The following is a 17,310-nucleotide window of genomic DNA, read 5'->3' on the forward strand; positions in this document are numbered from 1 at the left end:
GAATGATGCTAAAGCTGAAACTCCAGTACTTTGGCCACCTCATGCGAAGAGTTGACTCATTGGAAAAGACTCTGATGCTGGGAGGGATTGGGGGCAGGAGGAGAAGGGAACGACAGAGGATGAGATGGCTGGATGGCATCACCGACTCGATGGACATGAGTCTGAGTGAACTCCGGGAGTTGTGATGGACAGGGAGGCCTGGCGTGCTGTGATTCATGGGGTCACAAAGAGTCGGACACGACTGAGCGACTGAACTGAACTGAATGAAGGGATAAAGAGGAAATAATGTATTCTCTATCCTACAAGGAGATTATAGTCTTCTAAGGAGACAAAACTAAGATGAATAAAATTTAGAATAGAACATAATAGGGTAGCTTAGATAAACTAGATCACAGTATTAAGTGATATTAAAATGCTTCATTTACTGTTTTTCTTCCCTCAGGTATATTGAAGCCATGGTTCATTGTGCTAGTACTCGACATCCAGCAGCAATTGTGGATGATTTACATGTCAAAGTCCTCAGGGAAGCTGTCCAAAATAGCAAGACTACCTTCTCAGAAAATGTAAGAACTTTTTGTTGAGTGAGTGTGGCAATTTGAGTATTCTTTACATGTATATAGTAGCCAAACTCAAAAAACTTGAATATACTAAAACTTTATCATTTAAATTGGAATACAGGTGGACATTTCTAAACAACCTTTATATGTCATTGTCTCTGTAAGAAATAGCATATATGACTATCAGTTCAGTTCAGTCACTCTGTCATGTCTGACTCTGCGACCTCATGAGAACCCCATGAACAGTATATGACTATACTGTGCATTAAATAAAAGTAATATATTTATTAAAATGTGGCAATTTTTCTTTTATTTTAGAAGTAGTTTAATTCCAAGCCTTTTCTGAAGAGCTTTGGTCCTAAGTGAAGGAGTGTTGTTTAGCACTGGTACATTCATTTTCTAAGAAAGCAAATCTGTTTATTATTTTGACCTTCCTCTGTGATTAGATAACTTGTATCTTAGTATTTTTGAAGTTATTTTTGTTTACCTCTGTAAATCAAGCCACTGTCTTCTGGTGTGTGGTATTTTCCTTACATTGTGGTCTGAGTCACAAAGCTACTTTCTTAGCAGTCATGTCTTAGTGCTCATCAGTGACTGTCCACTTGAATTTCAAGTTTATCTGAGTTGTATTTGGACTAGGGACCAGGGGAGGTGAAATTAAACCTATTTTTAGTGATCCAGTTATTCAGAATATATTGGCATTTCATGTGATAGGTAATTGAGATAGAGTAGTACAAATCAAAAGAAATATGAAAATATTCCAGCCAACAAGGAGAGCTAGTTATCAGAAACCAAATAGGTTTTCAAGTACATAGAATTTGGTGATCCTTTTAAAAAAACCTATTATTGTTATTACCATCTTTTCTGTCCCTTGATAGAGTAGTACAAATCAAAAGAAATTTGAAAATATTCCAGCCAACAAGGAGAGCTAGTTATCAGAAACCAAATAGGTTTTCAAGTACATAGAATTTGGTGATCCTTTTAAAAAAACCTATTATTGTTATTACCATCTTTTCTGTCCCTTTTTGTGTAGGCTGATTTAGCTTTATTATGTATCACTTTTCTCAGTCTTGGGGCTGCCAGTCTGTTTCCCAGCTTTTCTAAGGTTTGGACTTTAAGAGTGGGAATGCTAACCCAGATGGCAGCTAGTATATAGATAGGTATAAAGGAGCACAGTGAATAATAAGTTGCTGTGTAGATGATGTGGAAATTATTAAAGGTCTGTGAAATAATAATACTACTTTTAATCTTTTTAGCTATCTTCTAAGCAAGATGTTAGAGGAACAAAAACTGAACACTCTACCATAGGAATGACTAATCAAGGACAAGCACAGACAAATCCTATAATGAAGCAAGATAATGTAACAATTAAAGGTCTTCAGGCTAATGTTAGCATACCAAAGGTAAAAATTTAATATTTAAAAAAATTTTTCTGAAAGAAAATATTGTGGTGATTTTTATTCTAAACTAAATGGTGGTAGAATAAAGTGTAATATCAAATTTTTTGTTTTATTTCCTTGATCTAATGTAAGAATTAGTGTAATATAGTTTAACCTAAACAGATGTTGGTTAATATGTTACTAATATTTAAATAACATTAAATATTTAATGTTATTTAATTACCACCAACATTTATTTATATTAGTATTTAATCATTATTTTATTATTAAATAATTATTAGTATTTAATTAACATTAATTAACATTAATGTTATTTAATAAGTTAATTAAATAAAACTAAAATGTTTCATATCCACCCAGTAAGAATTTCATTATTATTTTATGAGAGTTTAAATTTATAAGCTTTGCCTTCATTATACTCTCGTACACATAGATATTCCATTCCTAACAGTAGTTTTTCATTATCCTGTATATCTTGTGTTTAAGTGGTAACATTTTACTTTTCAACTCTGAAATATGTGACATTTTGTGTGTTAGGTGAACTTATGTTTGCTGCAAGCCTCAGTAGAGGAATCTCCAAATACAGCTCCTAGTAGGAGTGTGACTCATGTTTCCTTAGTAGCACTGTGTTTTGACAGAATTGCTACACAAGTTCGTATGAACAGGTAAGAAAGAGTTTATTAACCTGAGCTGTGACTATCTTGCTGGATGTAAAAGCAAACCTTAGCTGTCTTTTCAATATATTTTGGAAAATTCTGATGTTAAAACTCAAGACTGATATTGGAATTTCAAATCTCATTTTTATATTAGCAAAGTGGGTTTTAAAAAGTTTACAGTTTTTATTTACATGTTATCAGTAAACACTGAAGAATTTTTTTATTAATATTGGTTTATTTAAAATAGTGGAATTTTTTTTTAAACTAGTTAAATATTTTTACTGAGCTATATTATATACATGTTAGCCATCATACTCTTTCTTTTTCATGAAGAGGTGTGGTTGAAGAGAGTTCAAACAGTGCAGACCCTGGTAGAACATCAAATTTTGATAGGTACGTTCATGCTACTAAGATGCAGCCTCAGTCTTCTGGATCTCTCAGATCAAATGCTGGAGTGGAAAAAGGCAAAGAGATTGCAGCCAAGTTAAACATTCATCGAGTTCATGGGCAACTGAGGGGTCTTGATACAACAGGTAGGAGTCTACAACATATTTTTTCTTTGACATGTAAGAGGATTTTGCAAAAGGAAACATAAAATATTTTCCTGTGAATATTGCTTCAGTTTTAGTATTTCATAAGAAAAGGGTATTTCTATATGAACACAGAATGTTTAACTACTGCAAAAGATAAGGTAAACTTTGGTAGGAAGATGAGTGGTATGGCCCCAAATTAGGAACTGCTTCTATCTCCCATCTGTTTGCTCATTATAGAACAGAAAGAGTATGATCTTTATAGTCTTTGCTTTCTTTTTAAAACCATTCTGTTGACATAGCTTTGTTAAAAAGGAATAATTGTGGTATCAAAAGTAGATAGTCAAATCTGTAAAATATAGTACCAATAAGAATGACAGGCATAGCTGTGGGCTTCTTAAAATACTATTTTTGAAGAATTTTCAATAAACTGAAGAAATTTTCCAGTTGACTGTTACGTGAAAAGTGGGGACCAAAGCTGGGTTTGTAAAATGATCTCTAAAGAGCTGGTAGGAAACTTAGTTCAAATGTAAACATGTTACCTCTAGGTGGTAAATTTCCATGAATTTCTTTATCTTCTTTTTGCTTTTCTAAAAGTATTCATAAGCTGTAATCAGGGAAAGAAATTTTTAAAAAATGATAAAGTAAAAAACTTGGGATGATAATGTCCATATGGCATATTGAACACGATGAAATTATGGCAATCAATGTCTGTGATGAATTATTATATAAAATGTTAACATAAAGCAATCTTTGAGTAAAAGGTATAGTTTTCCTGTTAAGAATGTTTTTCCTAAGTCTAGGTAATTAATTTGAATAATTTTTATTTTGTAAAATCTCAAGTCAGTATTTAAGATAACATGTATATCCATGGATGGATTCATTTTGATATTTGGCAAAACTAATACAATTATGTAAAGTTTAAAAATAAAATAAAATAAATTATAAATTAAAAAAATAAAATAAAATAATGTACTATGAAGCTGAATCAGTCAGGAACTTTTTTAAGTTTAGACTTTTAGATTTTTTTTTCTATATAATCTTTTGGAAATTATCCTGTCTCTGAATAATTATTTGTTACTTATGGAATCTTCTTTTCACCTTCTTACTTTAACATGATTCTGGAACTTTTTAATTAGTATGACATTAGGCAGTGTTCAGAGAAGGCAATGGCAACCCACTCCAGTACTCTTGCCTGGCAAATCCCATGGACAGGGGAGCCTGGTAGGCTGCAGTCCATGGGGCTCCTGGGAGTTGGACATGACTGAGTGACTTCACTTTCACTTTTTACTTTCCTGCATTGGGGAAGAAAATGGCAACCCACTCCAGTGTTCTTGCCTGGAGAATCCCAGGGACAGGGGAGCCTGGTGGGCTGCCGTCTTTGGGTCCCACAGAGTCGGATACGACTGAAGCGACTTAGCAGCAGCAGGCAGTGTTGTTTTAGAAACTGGTTCGTTCATTGTTTTTTCTTTGACAGAATGCTAAGATATCTTTTAGGACAACCACTGTGTCAAATGTTTACATTATTTATTGTTTTTTAAAAATAAACCTCTGTTTTTAAAAATGGTCATTTTGTTCTCTTTTGATAATAGATATCGGTACCTGTGCCATCACTGCTATTCCTTTTGAGAAGTCCAAAGTTTTATTTACTCTTGAAGAGCTGGATGAGTTTGCTTTTGTGGATGAAACTGATCAGCAAGCTGTTCCAGATGTAACTCGAATAGGTCCCAGCCAGGAAAAATGGGGTTGGATAATGTTTGAATGTGGACTTGAAAATTTAACAATAAAAGGTAAGCTTTTTAAATTTCTGCTTTAAGGAAACAAATTGGACACAGATTGCTGAAATGTTTTGAACAGTCATGACTTTCAGTAAGCTGAATCATCATATTCAAGCAGAAAGTATGGCATCTGAGATTATTTAATAGAAGTGGGTGCCCCATCCCAATTGTGTAAGTGGATCTTTATGGAATAATCATGTGATTGAAAACTGGCAGAGCATCTAGACATACAAATCATCAATGCCTGAGCAAAGCAGTGTATAGTTCAGAAAAAATTCTTGCATAAAATATAAAACAACTTTAGGAACTTTGTGTCTTTGGAAACTGGATCTTTGATTATTAGAGTCCTGCCATGTAGGATGAAAATACTGTAAATCCTTTATTCAGTGATCAGTCAATTCAGTCAGTCAGTCATGTACAACTCTTTGTGACCCCATGGACTGCAGCACATCAGGCTTTCCTGTCAATCACCAACTCACAGAGCTTGCTTATTAAACTCATGTCCATAGAGTCAGTGATGCCATCCAACCATCTTATCCTATGTCAACCCCTTCTCCTACTGCCTTCAGTCTTTCCCGGTGTCAGGATCTTTTCCACTGAGTCAGTTCTTCATATCAAGTGGCCAAAGTGTTGGAGCTTCAGCATCACTCCTTCCAATGAATATTCAGGACTGATTTCCTTTAGGATGGACTGGTTTGATCTCTTTGCGGTCCAAGGGACTCTCAAGAGTCTTCTGCAACACCAGTTCAAAAGCATCAATTCTTCAGTGCTCAACTTTCTTTATAGTCCAACTCTCCCATCCATACATGACTACTGGAAAAACCATAGCTTTGACTAGATGGAACTTTGTCCACAAAGTAATGTCTCTGCTTTATATTATCCTAAATTTGTCATAGCTTTTCCTCCAAGGAACAAGTGTCTTTTAATTTCAAGGCTGCAGTCACCATCTGCAGTGATTTTGGAGCCCAAGAAAATAAAGTCTGTCACTGTTTGCATTGCTTCCTCATCTGTTTACCATGAAGTGATGATTTTGAACTGTGGTGTTGGAGAAGACTCTTGAGAGTCCCTTGGACTGCAAGGAGATCCAACCAGTGCATTCTGAAGGAGATCAGTCCTGGGATTTCTTTGGAAGGACTGATGCTAAAGCTGAAACTCCAGTACTTTGGCCCCCTCATGCGAAGAGTTGACTCATTGGAAAAGACTCTGATGCCGGGAGGGATTGGGGGCAAGAGGAGAAGGGAATGACAGAGAATGAGATGGCTGGATGGCATCACCGACTCGATGGATGTGAGTCTCAGTGAACTCCGGGAGTTGGTGATGGACAGGGAGGCCTGGCGTGCTGCGATTCATGGGGTCGCAAAGAGTCGGACACGACTGAGCGACTGATCTGATCTGATCTGATCTGATGGGACTGGATGCCATGATCTTAGTTGTCTGAATATTAAGCCAACTTTTTCACTCTTTTTTTTCACTTTCATCAAGAGGCTGTTTAGTTTTTCCTCACTTTCTGCCACAAGGGTGGTGTCATCTGTGTTTCTGAGGTTATTCATGTTTCTCCTGGCAATCTTGATTCCAGTTTGTGCTTCATCCAGCCCAGCATTTCTCATGATGTACTCTGCATATAATTAATTAACCAGGGTGACACTATACAGCCTTGATGGACCTTCCCGATTTGGAACCAGTCTGTTGTTCCATGTCCAGTTTTAACTGTTGCTTCTTGACCTGCATGCAGATTTCTCAGGAGGCAGGACAGGTGGTCTGGTATTCCCATCTTGACGAATTTTCCACAATTTGTTGTGATCCACACAGTCAAAGGATTTCGCATAGTCAATAAAGCCGAAGTAGATGTTATTCTGGAACTCTCTTGATTTTTAATTATCCATGGATGTTGGCAATTTGATCTCTGTTCGCTCTGCCTTTTCTAAAATCCAGCTTGGACATCTGGAAGTTCACAATTCATGTACTGTTGAAGCCTGACTTGGAGAATTTGAGCATTACTTTGCTAGTATGTGAGAAGAGTGCAATTGTGTGGTAGTTTGAACATTCTTTGTCATTGGAATGAAAACTGACCTTTTCCAGTCCTGTGGCCACTGCTAAGTTTTCCAAATTTGCTGTCATATTGAGTACTGCACTTTCACAACATCATCGTTTAGGATTTGAAATAGCTCAACTGGAATTCCATCACTTCCGCTAGCTTTGTTTGTAGTGATGCTTCTAGACGCCCACTTGACTTTGCATTCCAGGTATGGCTCTAGGTGAGTAATCACACCATTGTGGTTATCTGGGTCATGAAGATCTTTTTTGTATAGTTCTGTGTATTCTTGCCCCCTCTTCTTAATATCTTCTGCTTCTGTTAGGTCCATACCATTTCTGTCCTTTATTGTGCTCATCTTTACATGAAGTATTCCCTTCGTATCTCTGATTTTTTTGAAGAGATCTCTAGTCTTTCCCATTCTATTGTTTTCCTCTATTTCTTTGCATTGATCACTGAGGAAGGCTTTCTTACCTCTCCTTGATATTGTTTGGAACTCTGTTGCCTTCAAAGGGTATATCTTTCCTTTTTTCTTTGGCTTTAGCTTCTCTTCTTTTCTCATCTATTTGTAAGGCCTTGTCAGATAACCATTTTGCCTTTTTGCATTTGCTTTTCTTGGGGATGGTCTGATCATTGCTTCCTGTACAATGTCATGAACCTCCACCCACGGTTCTTCAGGCACTCTGTCTATCAGATCTAATCCCATGAATCTATTTGTGACTTCCACTGTATAATCGTAAGGGATTTTATTTAGGTCATACCTGAATGGTTTAGTGGTTTTCCCTACTTTCTTCAATTTAAGTCTGAATTTTGCAATAAGGAGTTCATGATCTGAGCCACAGTTAACTCCCAGTCTTGTTTTTGCTGATTGTATACAGCTTCTCCATCTTTGGCTGCAAGAATACACTCAGTCTGATTTTGGTATTGACCATCTGGTGATGTCCATGTGTAGAATCTTCTCTTGTGTTTTTGGAAGAGGGTGTTTGCTATGACCAGTGCATTCTCTTGGCAAAATTCTGTTAGCCTTTGCCCTTCTTCATTTTGTACTCCAAGGCCAAATTTGCCTGTTACTCAAGGTGTTTCTTGACTTCCTACTTTTGCATACTAGTCCATTATGATGAAATGGACATCTTTTTTGGGTGTTAATTCTAGAAGGTCTTGTAGGTCTTCATAGAACCATTCAGCTGCAGCTTCTTCAGCATTGGTTGAGACATAGACTTGGATTACTGGGATATTGAACGGTTTGCCTTGGAAATGAACAGAGATAATTCTTTCATTTTTGAGACTGCACAAAAGTACTGCATTTTGGACTCTTTTGTTGACTGTGAGGGCTACTCCATTTTTTTCTAAGGGCTTCTTGCCCACAGTAGTAAATATAATGGTCATCTGAATTAAATTTGCCCATTCCAGTCCATTTTAGTTCATGGATACCTAAATCGTTGATATTCACTCTTGCCATATCCTGTTGGCCACCTCCAATATACCTTGATTCATGGACCTAACATTCCAGGTTCCTATGCAATGTTGTTCTTTACAGCATCGGACTTTACTTCCATCACCAGTCACATCCACAACCGAGCGTTGTTTTTGCTTTGTCTCTGTCTCTTCATTCTTTCTAGAGTTATTTCTTCACTCTTCTCCATTAGCATATTGGGCACCTCCTGACCTCCGGAATTCATCTTTTGGTATCATATCTTTTGTTTTTTCATACTGTTGATGGGGTTCTCATGGCAAGAATACTGAAGTGGTTTGCCATTTCCTTCACCATTGGACCACAATTTGTTAGAACTCTCCATCATGACCCATCCGTCTTCTGTGGCCCTACATGGCATGGAGTTAGGCAAGGCTGTGGTCCATGTGATCAGTTTGATTAGTTTTCTATGAGTGTGGTTCATTCTATCTGCCTTCTGATGGATTAGGATAAGAGGCTAAGGGAAGCTTCCTGATGAGAGAGACTGGCTGTCTACTGACTTATATTTTCTTTTACATTATTGAATATAACTTTAAAATAGGAAGGCTGAATTGTGTATAAGACTTTCAGAAATAGTCCTTTGTGTGTGCATGTGCTTAGTCGCTCCATTGTGTCTGACACTTGCAACCCCATAGACTGTAGCCTGCCAGGCTCCTCTGTCCATGGGATTCTCCAGGCAGGAATACTGGAGTGGGTTGCTATTTCCTTCTCTAGGGGATCTTCCTGACCCAGGGATTGAATTCAGGTCTCCTGCATTGCAGTCAGATTCCTTACTGACTGAGCTATAAGGGAAGCCTCAATGTAGTAGTAGTGTTTATGCCTACAATTCCTTACCTGATGACCCAGTATTATATCACTTTTATATATAAGGATAACATTTTGGTAGGAAAAAAAATCTTTATGAGGTTTTTATTTTTTTCTTTATAAAAATTGTAGAGTACAGCACTGAGATAAGACCTAATGTTTTTAATAAATAAATTCTTTCATTTGTATAGGAGGAAGACAGTCTGGTGCTGTTTTATATAATGCTTTTGGAATTATGGGTAAAGCTAATGTCACAGAAAGGGGTGGAGTGCTGACATCCAATAATTCTTCTGATTCTCCAACTGGCAGTGGCTATAATACTGATGTCTCTGATGATAATCTTCCTTGTGACCGAACAAGCCCTTCTTCAGACTTAAATGGAAATTCTGTTTCTGATGAACAAGTTGGTGAATTTCTTATAATAATAATGCTTTGGGAAAATAGAAAATTGTTTACCCAAGTCACAGTCAATTTCTGGAGTATATTTGCTTATCTTTCCATGTTGTAGATTTTGCATAAATAGTAGCCAAGGCATTTTGGTGATTATATTCTACAAGTGTAATTGCTAAAATTGCACTTATATCTGTAAAGATATAATAACATTATACTTTGCTTATGTCAAACAATTTTATTTGTTGAATTAATGGAATTTCAGAAAAGCAGAACTTTGTTTTTATCTTGTTTAAAGGATTTTAGCCAAAATCATTTTTTAAATAAACAGTTTTATTACTGGTAGTATTTCACATGTTTAAATATTTTAACATTTTTGTCAATATCTGCCTATTTTGTTTACAAGTGTATAGAAATGAGTTCAAATGCAACTAATTATTTTTGTCATGGTATAATTTAATGATGAATATAGTAACAGCAATAATGAAAATGTTCAAAATTCTATGGACTACTGAATACTTGTACTACTACCTGATTGCTGATCTTGGGCACATTTTTTTTTTTTTTTTTTTAGCATCTTGTGTGTTTCTGAAATGAGTATTGTAATGATATTAACATTCTAGAGTTAGGATGATTGAAGGAGGCAGGTCATAAGAAAGACTTAGCTTGGTGTCTAGAGCATAGTAAGAACTTGGTAAATGTTGTTCTTAGACACACATACACTTCTGCTCATTTGAAGATTAGACCAATTGAAGAAGAAAGAAACTACCTTTTAACTAAGAAATATGTCTTAGTCATCCAGTATGCCTTGGTACAATCACTTCTGAACTCTAGGTCTCTGGAAATTTATTTTTGAAATGTTTATTTTGATTTGATGCATAGTAAATAGGTTTTTTTAATTTTAATTTAAAAAATTTTTCTCAATTATATGAAAGTATGATAACACAATTACAGGAAACTTGGGAAATACAGAACAAGGTTGCATATGGTTCCACTATATATTATAATTATTTTTTTAAGTTGATAAATTCTTTTTTAGTTAGAGTTTCAATATCAAACTGTCATAAATTAATAGAATGAATATACAGAGAAGTAGAAGAATATAGTGTGGGCTTCCCTGGTGGCTCAGATAGTAAAGAATCTGTCTGCAATGCACGAGACCTAGGTTCAATCCCTGGGTATACAAATAGTGACATAATTTTTAAAGTTATATTCCAGTGCTATATAGGTGCTTCTCAGGTGGTGCAGTGGTAAAGAACTCACCTGCCAGTGCAGGAGATGCAGGTTCAGTCCCTGGGTTAGGAAGATCCCCTGGATGATGGAATGGGCACCCACTCTAGTATTCTTGCCTAGAGAATCCCATGGAGAGAGGAGCCATGGCTTTCAGTCCATGGTGTTGCAAAGAGTCGGACACACGACAAAGCGTAAAACAAAGCTTTCACCTGATCTTCAGAATTATATTCATAACCTTTTAGATATCATCATTGAGATGTGCCATAGGCACCAAAAATTCAGTCAGTGTAAATCCAAATTTATTATTACTTTGTTTCACATGTGGTTTTAATTACTTGCTTATTTACAAGGCCCTTTCCCTTTGTTTAAAGTTCAGATTCCTCTAGATCGTTTTCTGTATATTTGTATATTCTCAGTTGCCTGGCTCACAGCCCTTGTCTGAAACCCAAATGTATTTGAGAATTCAGATTTTTTTCTTTAAAAGAAAGATCATATGCCATAGCCCTATATTGCCCCTCCCTTCTTCCCTCTCCCTACTGGTAACAACTAGTTTGTTCTCTATATCTATGAGCCTGCTTCTTTTTTGTTATATTCACCAGTTTGTTGTATTTTTTTTAGATTCCACATGTACCTAATTAAGAAGTGCAGACTATTAGTATAAAATAAGCTATAAGAATATATTACACAGCACAGGGAATAAACCAATATTTTATGATGACTGTAAATAGAATATAGTATTCAGTCACTCAGTCATGTCTGACTCTTGTGACCACATGGACTGTAGCCCACTAGCTCCTCTGTCTGTGGGATTTCCCAGGCAAGAATACTGGAGTGGGTTGCCATTTCCTTCTCCAGGAGATCTTCCCTGACCCAGGGATTGAACCTGCATTTCTTGGGTCTCCTGCATGGGTGGGTGAGTTCTTTACCACTGTGCCATGTGAGAAGCACCTAAATTGGATATAACCCTTAAAAATCGTGTCACTATGTTGTATACCTGTAACATATAATATTGTACATCAATGAAAACAAAGAAAGAAAGTGAAGTCTCTCAGTTGTGTCCGACTCTTTGCGACCCCATGGACTGTAGCCTACCAGGCTCCTCTGTCCCTGGGATTTTCCAGGCAATAGTACTGGAGTGTATTGCCATTTCCTTCTCCAGGGGATCTTCCCAATCCAGGGCTCGAACCCAGGTCTCCTGCATTGTAGACAGACGCTTTACCGTCTGAGCCACCAGGGAAGTCCAATACTTCCGTAAAAAATATATATATATAAATTAAAAGGAAGAAAATATGGCGTGTGTGAAATCTTAGATAACATTAACGTGGCATCTTGAAATATTGAATATTTTTGCAGCATGACATTAATAAAAACACCAAATAGGATAGTCTCTCACACATTCATATCAGATTTTGATGCCACATTTACAAAACAGATTTAGATTTTCAGAATGTTCTGGATGTTGGAATTGCAGATAAGGGAATGTAGACTTCTGTTTAGTGCCTGCTGACTTTAAAATTGCTATAATCTATGACCCTTATTTTTTTTTAATAACATTTAGGATTCACAGCTGTTTTGTGGATACTCTTTATTCCTAAATCATCCCACAAGCAAATGCCAACCTTTTCTTTATTTTGACCAATAATATCTAAAAGTGAATTAGAGACCTGTAAACAGATATAACAAGAAGTGGACTTTTTTTCTTTAATAATATGCTTTTTCCCTCCCTGCATTCTGAAGAGTGGTGATTACATGTTGAAAAAATATTATGCCTATTTTTTTCAATACAGGTTCAGATTAGCATATAACTAAGAATTTTCTATTGTGGAAAGTGTTACTTATTTGAACATAGACTGTAATAGTATTTCTCATGGCACTTTATTTGGAAGTTTGAAATTTCCCCTTAAAATAGAATGGAAAATAGATTGCAGTAAGAAGCAGAAGACCTTAATGCTGTCACTCGTCCTCTGATATAATAGTTGGATGATCTCTGTGCTGTGTGTGCTCAGTCGCTCCTTCATACCTGACTCTTTGCAGCCCCATGGACTGTAGCCCGCCAGGCTCCTCTGTCCATGGGACTTCCCAAGCAGGAATTCTGGAATGTTGCCATTTGCTTCTCCAGGGGATATTCCCAACCCCGGGATCAAACTCGGGTATCGTGCATTGGCAGGTGGATTCTTAACCACTGAGCCACCAGTGAATCCCCTAAAGGGAGTTAATCCTAATTCCATGGATTTCCCTGGTAGCTCAGATGGTAAAGAGTCTGCCTCCAATGCAGGCTACAGTTCTTACCTAGAAAATGCATATGCAGGAGATCTCACATTGGTGGGAGCTGCAAAGCTAAACCTGTTTTATTTCACACTGTTATCTATAGAACTTGTTTTGATGGAAAAGTTTTGTGCTTAAAACATTCTGTGCTAGTGGTTTTAAGGGACTATACATTAATAACTTTTGGTACTCTATTTTATATAGGATGAAGGAGTTGAATCTGATGATTTGAAAAAAGATCTACCTCTAATGCCTCCACCTCCAGATTCATGTAGCATGAAGTTGACCATCAAGGAAATTTGGTTTAGTTTTGCAGCTCCAACCAATGTGAGATCTCCTGCACATGCATTTTCTAGGTAAGAAATTTTTAAAATAGATTACTATCCCTTGATTCCCCTGATTTTTTTTATTTAATTTTAAATTACTTAAATTCTGTGTCATGTATCTTTTTGGATTGTTTTTCTAATATATCTAGTATTAGGGTTGCTACTTTTTTCCCATCTTTCTTACTTCATACTTTCTGTAGACATTATGCTCAGCTTATTTAACCCTTTTTCTTTTCTAAAGTTTTATTTTAATTTTACATGTCACCCTGTCATGAGCTTTTTACTTTTTTCACCTCTAACAGACTTTTGTATTTTTCTTTCTAATTCTATCATCCTTTGCATTTCCTACTTATATATTCAGAATCTATCTGCTGGTCAGAAGGAAAAGTAATGTTGCCTAAATGAAATAGCCACAGAGTACAATGTGTATGGGAGAGTGTTTGAAATACTCTTAAAAAACATTTGTTTATATATATATTTTTTCATTTTAAAAGGCAGCTGAACCTTTTAAGCACTGCAACTCCAGCTGTTGGTGCATGGCTTGTTCCGATTGATCAACTCAAGTCATCTTTAAACAAATTAGAAACTGAGGGGACCTTGAGAATTTGTGCTGTTATGGGATGCATAATGACAGAAGCATTAGAGGTATGTCTTTCAACAATGCAAAGTGTCATACAAAGTTTATTATTGGAAATACTCCCTTATTATTTATTGTTGTTGGAAAATATCAGACCTGCAAGTTTTTAATTTTTTTTGTTTATTGTATCTTTGCTATATCCTTATAAATCTGTTGTTTTGCTTTTCTCAGAATAAAAGTGTACATTTTCCTTTAAGAAGTAAATATAACAGACTTACAAAAGTTGCCCGTTTTCTCCAAGAAAATCCTTCATGTTTGCTGTGCAATATATTACATCACTACCTTCACCAGGCAAATTACTCCATCATTGATGAAGCTACAATGGTGAGTTACTGGAATCATACGTTAGTTTTAAAAAAGCCTCTATTCTGTTGGTTACTCACTGACACACAAGGTTTGAGATGAGTATGAAAAGTCCAAAAGAGAAATTTAGTTAGAAATCCAGGCTTATAGACAAGGTTGGGCTCAGATTAATGGTTTAGGTGTTGCCAGACTGAAAGTATTAGAAGCAGTGAACATGGATGAGTCTTCTAAGAATATGTTGAGTGAGAAACTGGTCAGGGATGGATCCTCGATAAATACTGAAATGAAAGGGGCGTGGAGAGAGTGCATAGAGGTACACAAAGTGCTGAGGAGGGAAAAGGGGAGAACCAGGAAAGACCATCTTAGAGGCCAAGGTATAAAGAATTGCAAGGAAATGAGTAGTCATTAGTCATATTTCACATAAATGTTTAATAAGGACTAACTAAGAATTGAGGGGGGAATATATAACTATATGAAGAGATCCAATATATGTCTGCCCTAGAAAAGCACTATGGAAGGTAACACATCGTGGTTAAGAGCTTAGAGCTTGAGGACCTCCCTCTCCACTCCAAGCTTCTGATCAACAGAGAATACATAAGAATCTTCAGCTAAAGTAATAATCAATGTATCAGTACTGTTGATGGCCAGTCATGCTCCTGATAACCTCTAATGAAAGAATCTGGAGTAAATTATGGATTTCATAAAGGTACTTAGACCTTAGGTTAGTATAGTGCCTTCTACTACCACTCTGTGAACTGAAGACTGGGAGGTCACTGTCCAAGGTTAACTTGCCCATCTAGGCATAGGCAGAGAAATTAGAACAGAAAGAATGGCAGGAATTTCACAGGGATGGATGCTCTGCCAGGATATGGTTTCCATGTAAGAGGAAGAAATACAAGAGACCCTCCTTCCTTGAGTCTAGGAATGAAAGGGAAGGCTAAGGAACCTGATATTCCTCAGAAAGTAAATGAGTGATTCTTGCCATCTAGTAAGTGGCTCTCTTCAGTCAGAACCATTACTCCTAACACAAAGAATTGTAGGGAAGGCGAAGGAGAGGAGTCGGGTATTTTCTCCTTTAGGCTAAATCTAAAACAGGCAAGTTTTCTTTCTTAAAATTATCACTGTGGAATAAAATATATTCTAAATGTTGTAATTGTTACTGATAATATATTGTTTCAAAACAGTTACGAATCCTTTGTCTACCATTTAACTATAATAATTTGTAAAAATAGAGGTAGTTATCTAATTTTTGAAGGAAATATTTTTGTTTCCTCTTTGCTTAATGAATATTCCAGGTGGCACAAAATACATTTAATTCTTCAGTTGATCAAAACAGGTGAAGTGCATTGAATGCTTCTTACAGGGAATCCCACTTTTATACCCCATGTTTAGCCTCTTACTTACCTGGTACAGTCCGTAGCGTTGCACAGAGTCAGACACAACTGAAGTGACTTAACACACATACACATATGCTGTGTTGTTTATTATGGAAAGATGCAACTTTGTGTTTAGAGAGTGAGTTCTGTCATCAGTTTGAAATGGTGACTCCATTGGGTAAACCTGGACAAATGACTAAACATATAAATTCTCGTTTCCTCATCTCTGAATGGGAGCTATGAGATTTAAATGAATAAATGCATATAGAACACTAAATAGTAATTATTATTGTTACACTAAGATGACTCCTTACCATGTCGTTGTTGTCACAGAGTGATGGCCTTCCCGCTCTGGTAACTTTAAAGAAAGGTTTGGTTGCACTGGCAAGGCAGTGGATGAAGTTTATTGTGGTAACACCAGCCTTTAAAGGAGTTAGTTTACATCGACCTGCTCAGTCCCTGAAACCTCAGTCAGCTGTGGACCATGAACATGAAGATGGGCTTGGGCTGGACAATGGAGGTGGTCTTCAAAGTGATACCAGTGCTGATGGAGCAGAATTTGAATTTGATGCAGGTAATTCTGTAAATATTTTGGTTGGCTATTATGTACTTGGAACCTAATACTTTTGATATTTTAATATGCTTTGTCCCAAATTTGAAAATATCATGGCTTAATTATGTAAGTCTGATTTGTGTTGGTCCAAATAAATGGTGATGATGTTGGAAACTTTATGTACATTTCACTTTGAAGTTTAATTTTGTGAAATGCAATAGAAATACAGAGAAATTCTCCTAATCTATCTAGTACAATTAAGAGACATCTTTGTATAACTAGACTATTTTGAGTGAAACACATGAATTTTTTGAAATTTATATTTCTGTTTATCAAACTCCCTATGCCAGTCTTTTGTAGATTTGAATTTTACCTGGTGGTTTGATTCTGAATTTGTGTAATGTTTAGAGGTATGCATTCAGCCTATAATTCTGTCATTATTATTATGACTGCAGGACAGAGGCAGTAGATAATGCATTTCAGAAATACTTGCATACTTTAATGCTTTTTCAGAGAGTAATTTTTATTATTATCATGATATATAATATTCAATGGAAATTTATCTTACAATATTTTGAAAAAATATTAAAAGTACTATGGAAAAGGACAGTAATCTTAAAATTAGAGCTTTCTGAACATTGATATATATTACTTTACCAAGCTTTAAAAAAATTTCTTTTAAACTTCGTATTTAACGACTAAGTATGTTATGAGTAATAGGCTGGATTTTTGTTATTTTGAAAAATTTCAAGTCTAACCAAAAATTGAAAAAAATAGTGCAGAAATATTCTTTCTAATTGTGTGCAGATACCTAGGTTAATTTGTGAACATTTTGTACTTTCTTCAGTATAGTTGAATTGGTTTTTAATCTCTGTGCCATTTGGGAGAAATATGTGAAAGATTAGAAGCTGTTTGTTCCTTTCTTGAGATTGAGTGAAACGATTGGGGTTAAAAGAATAAAAGAAAGAAGAATGAATATTATAGCAGAATCCATAATTT

The 17,310-nt window shown here is 35.9% G+C and overlaps 1 protein-coding gene across 7 annotated transcripts in view; it reads left to right on the forward strand.

Annotated features, from left to right (window-relative positions):
• Positions 1-17,310, forward strand: part of BLTP1 (bridge-like lipid transfer protein family member 1) — a 195,263-nt gene that overhangs the window by 92,381 nt on the left and 85,572 nt on the right. For all 7 annotated transcript variants that reach the window (XM_070386473.1, XM_070386477.1, XM_070386476.1 and 4 more), the window contains exons 32-41: positions 443-563; positions 1,814-1,960; positions 2,495-2,622; positions 2,947-3,146; positions 4,736-4,933; positions 9,420-9,631; positions 13,321-13,472; positions 13,937-14,087; positions 14,251-14,403; positions 16,092-16,332. In XM_070386473.1, the coding sequence (XP_070242574.1) occupies positions 443-563; positions 1,814-1,960; positions 2,495-2,622; positions 2,947-3,146; positions 4,736-4,933; positions 9,420-9,631; positions 13,321-13,472; positions 13,937-14,087; positions 14,251-14,403; positions 16,092-16,332 (1,703 nt within the window). The remainder of the gene's footprint in view (positions 1-442; positions 564-1,813; positions 1,961-2,494; positions 2,623-2,946; positions 3,147-4,735; positions 4,934-9,419; positions 9,632-13,320; positions 13,473-13,936; positions 14,088-14,250; positions 14,404-16,091; positions 16,333-17,310) is intronic.

Source organism: Bos mutus, chromosome 17 (genome assembly GCF_027580195.1).
Source record: "Bos mutus isolate GX-2022 chromosome 17, NWIPB_WYAK_1.1, whole genome shotgun sequence".
In the NCBI taxonomy this organism is placed as follows: domain Eukaryota; kingdom Metazoa; phylum Chordata; class Mammalia; order Artiodactyla; family Bovidae; genus Bos; species Bos mutus.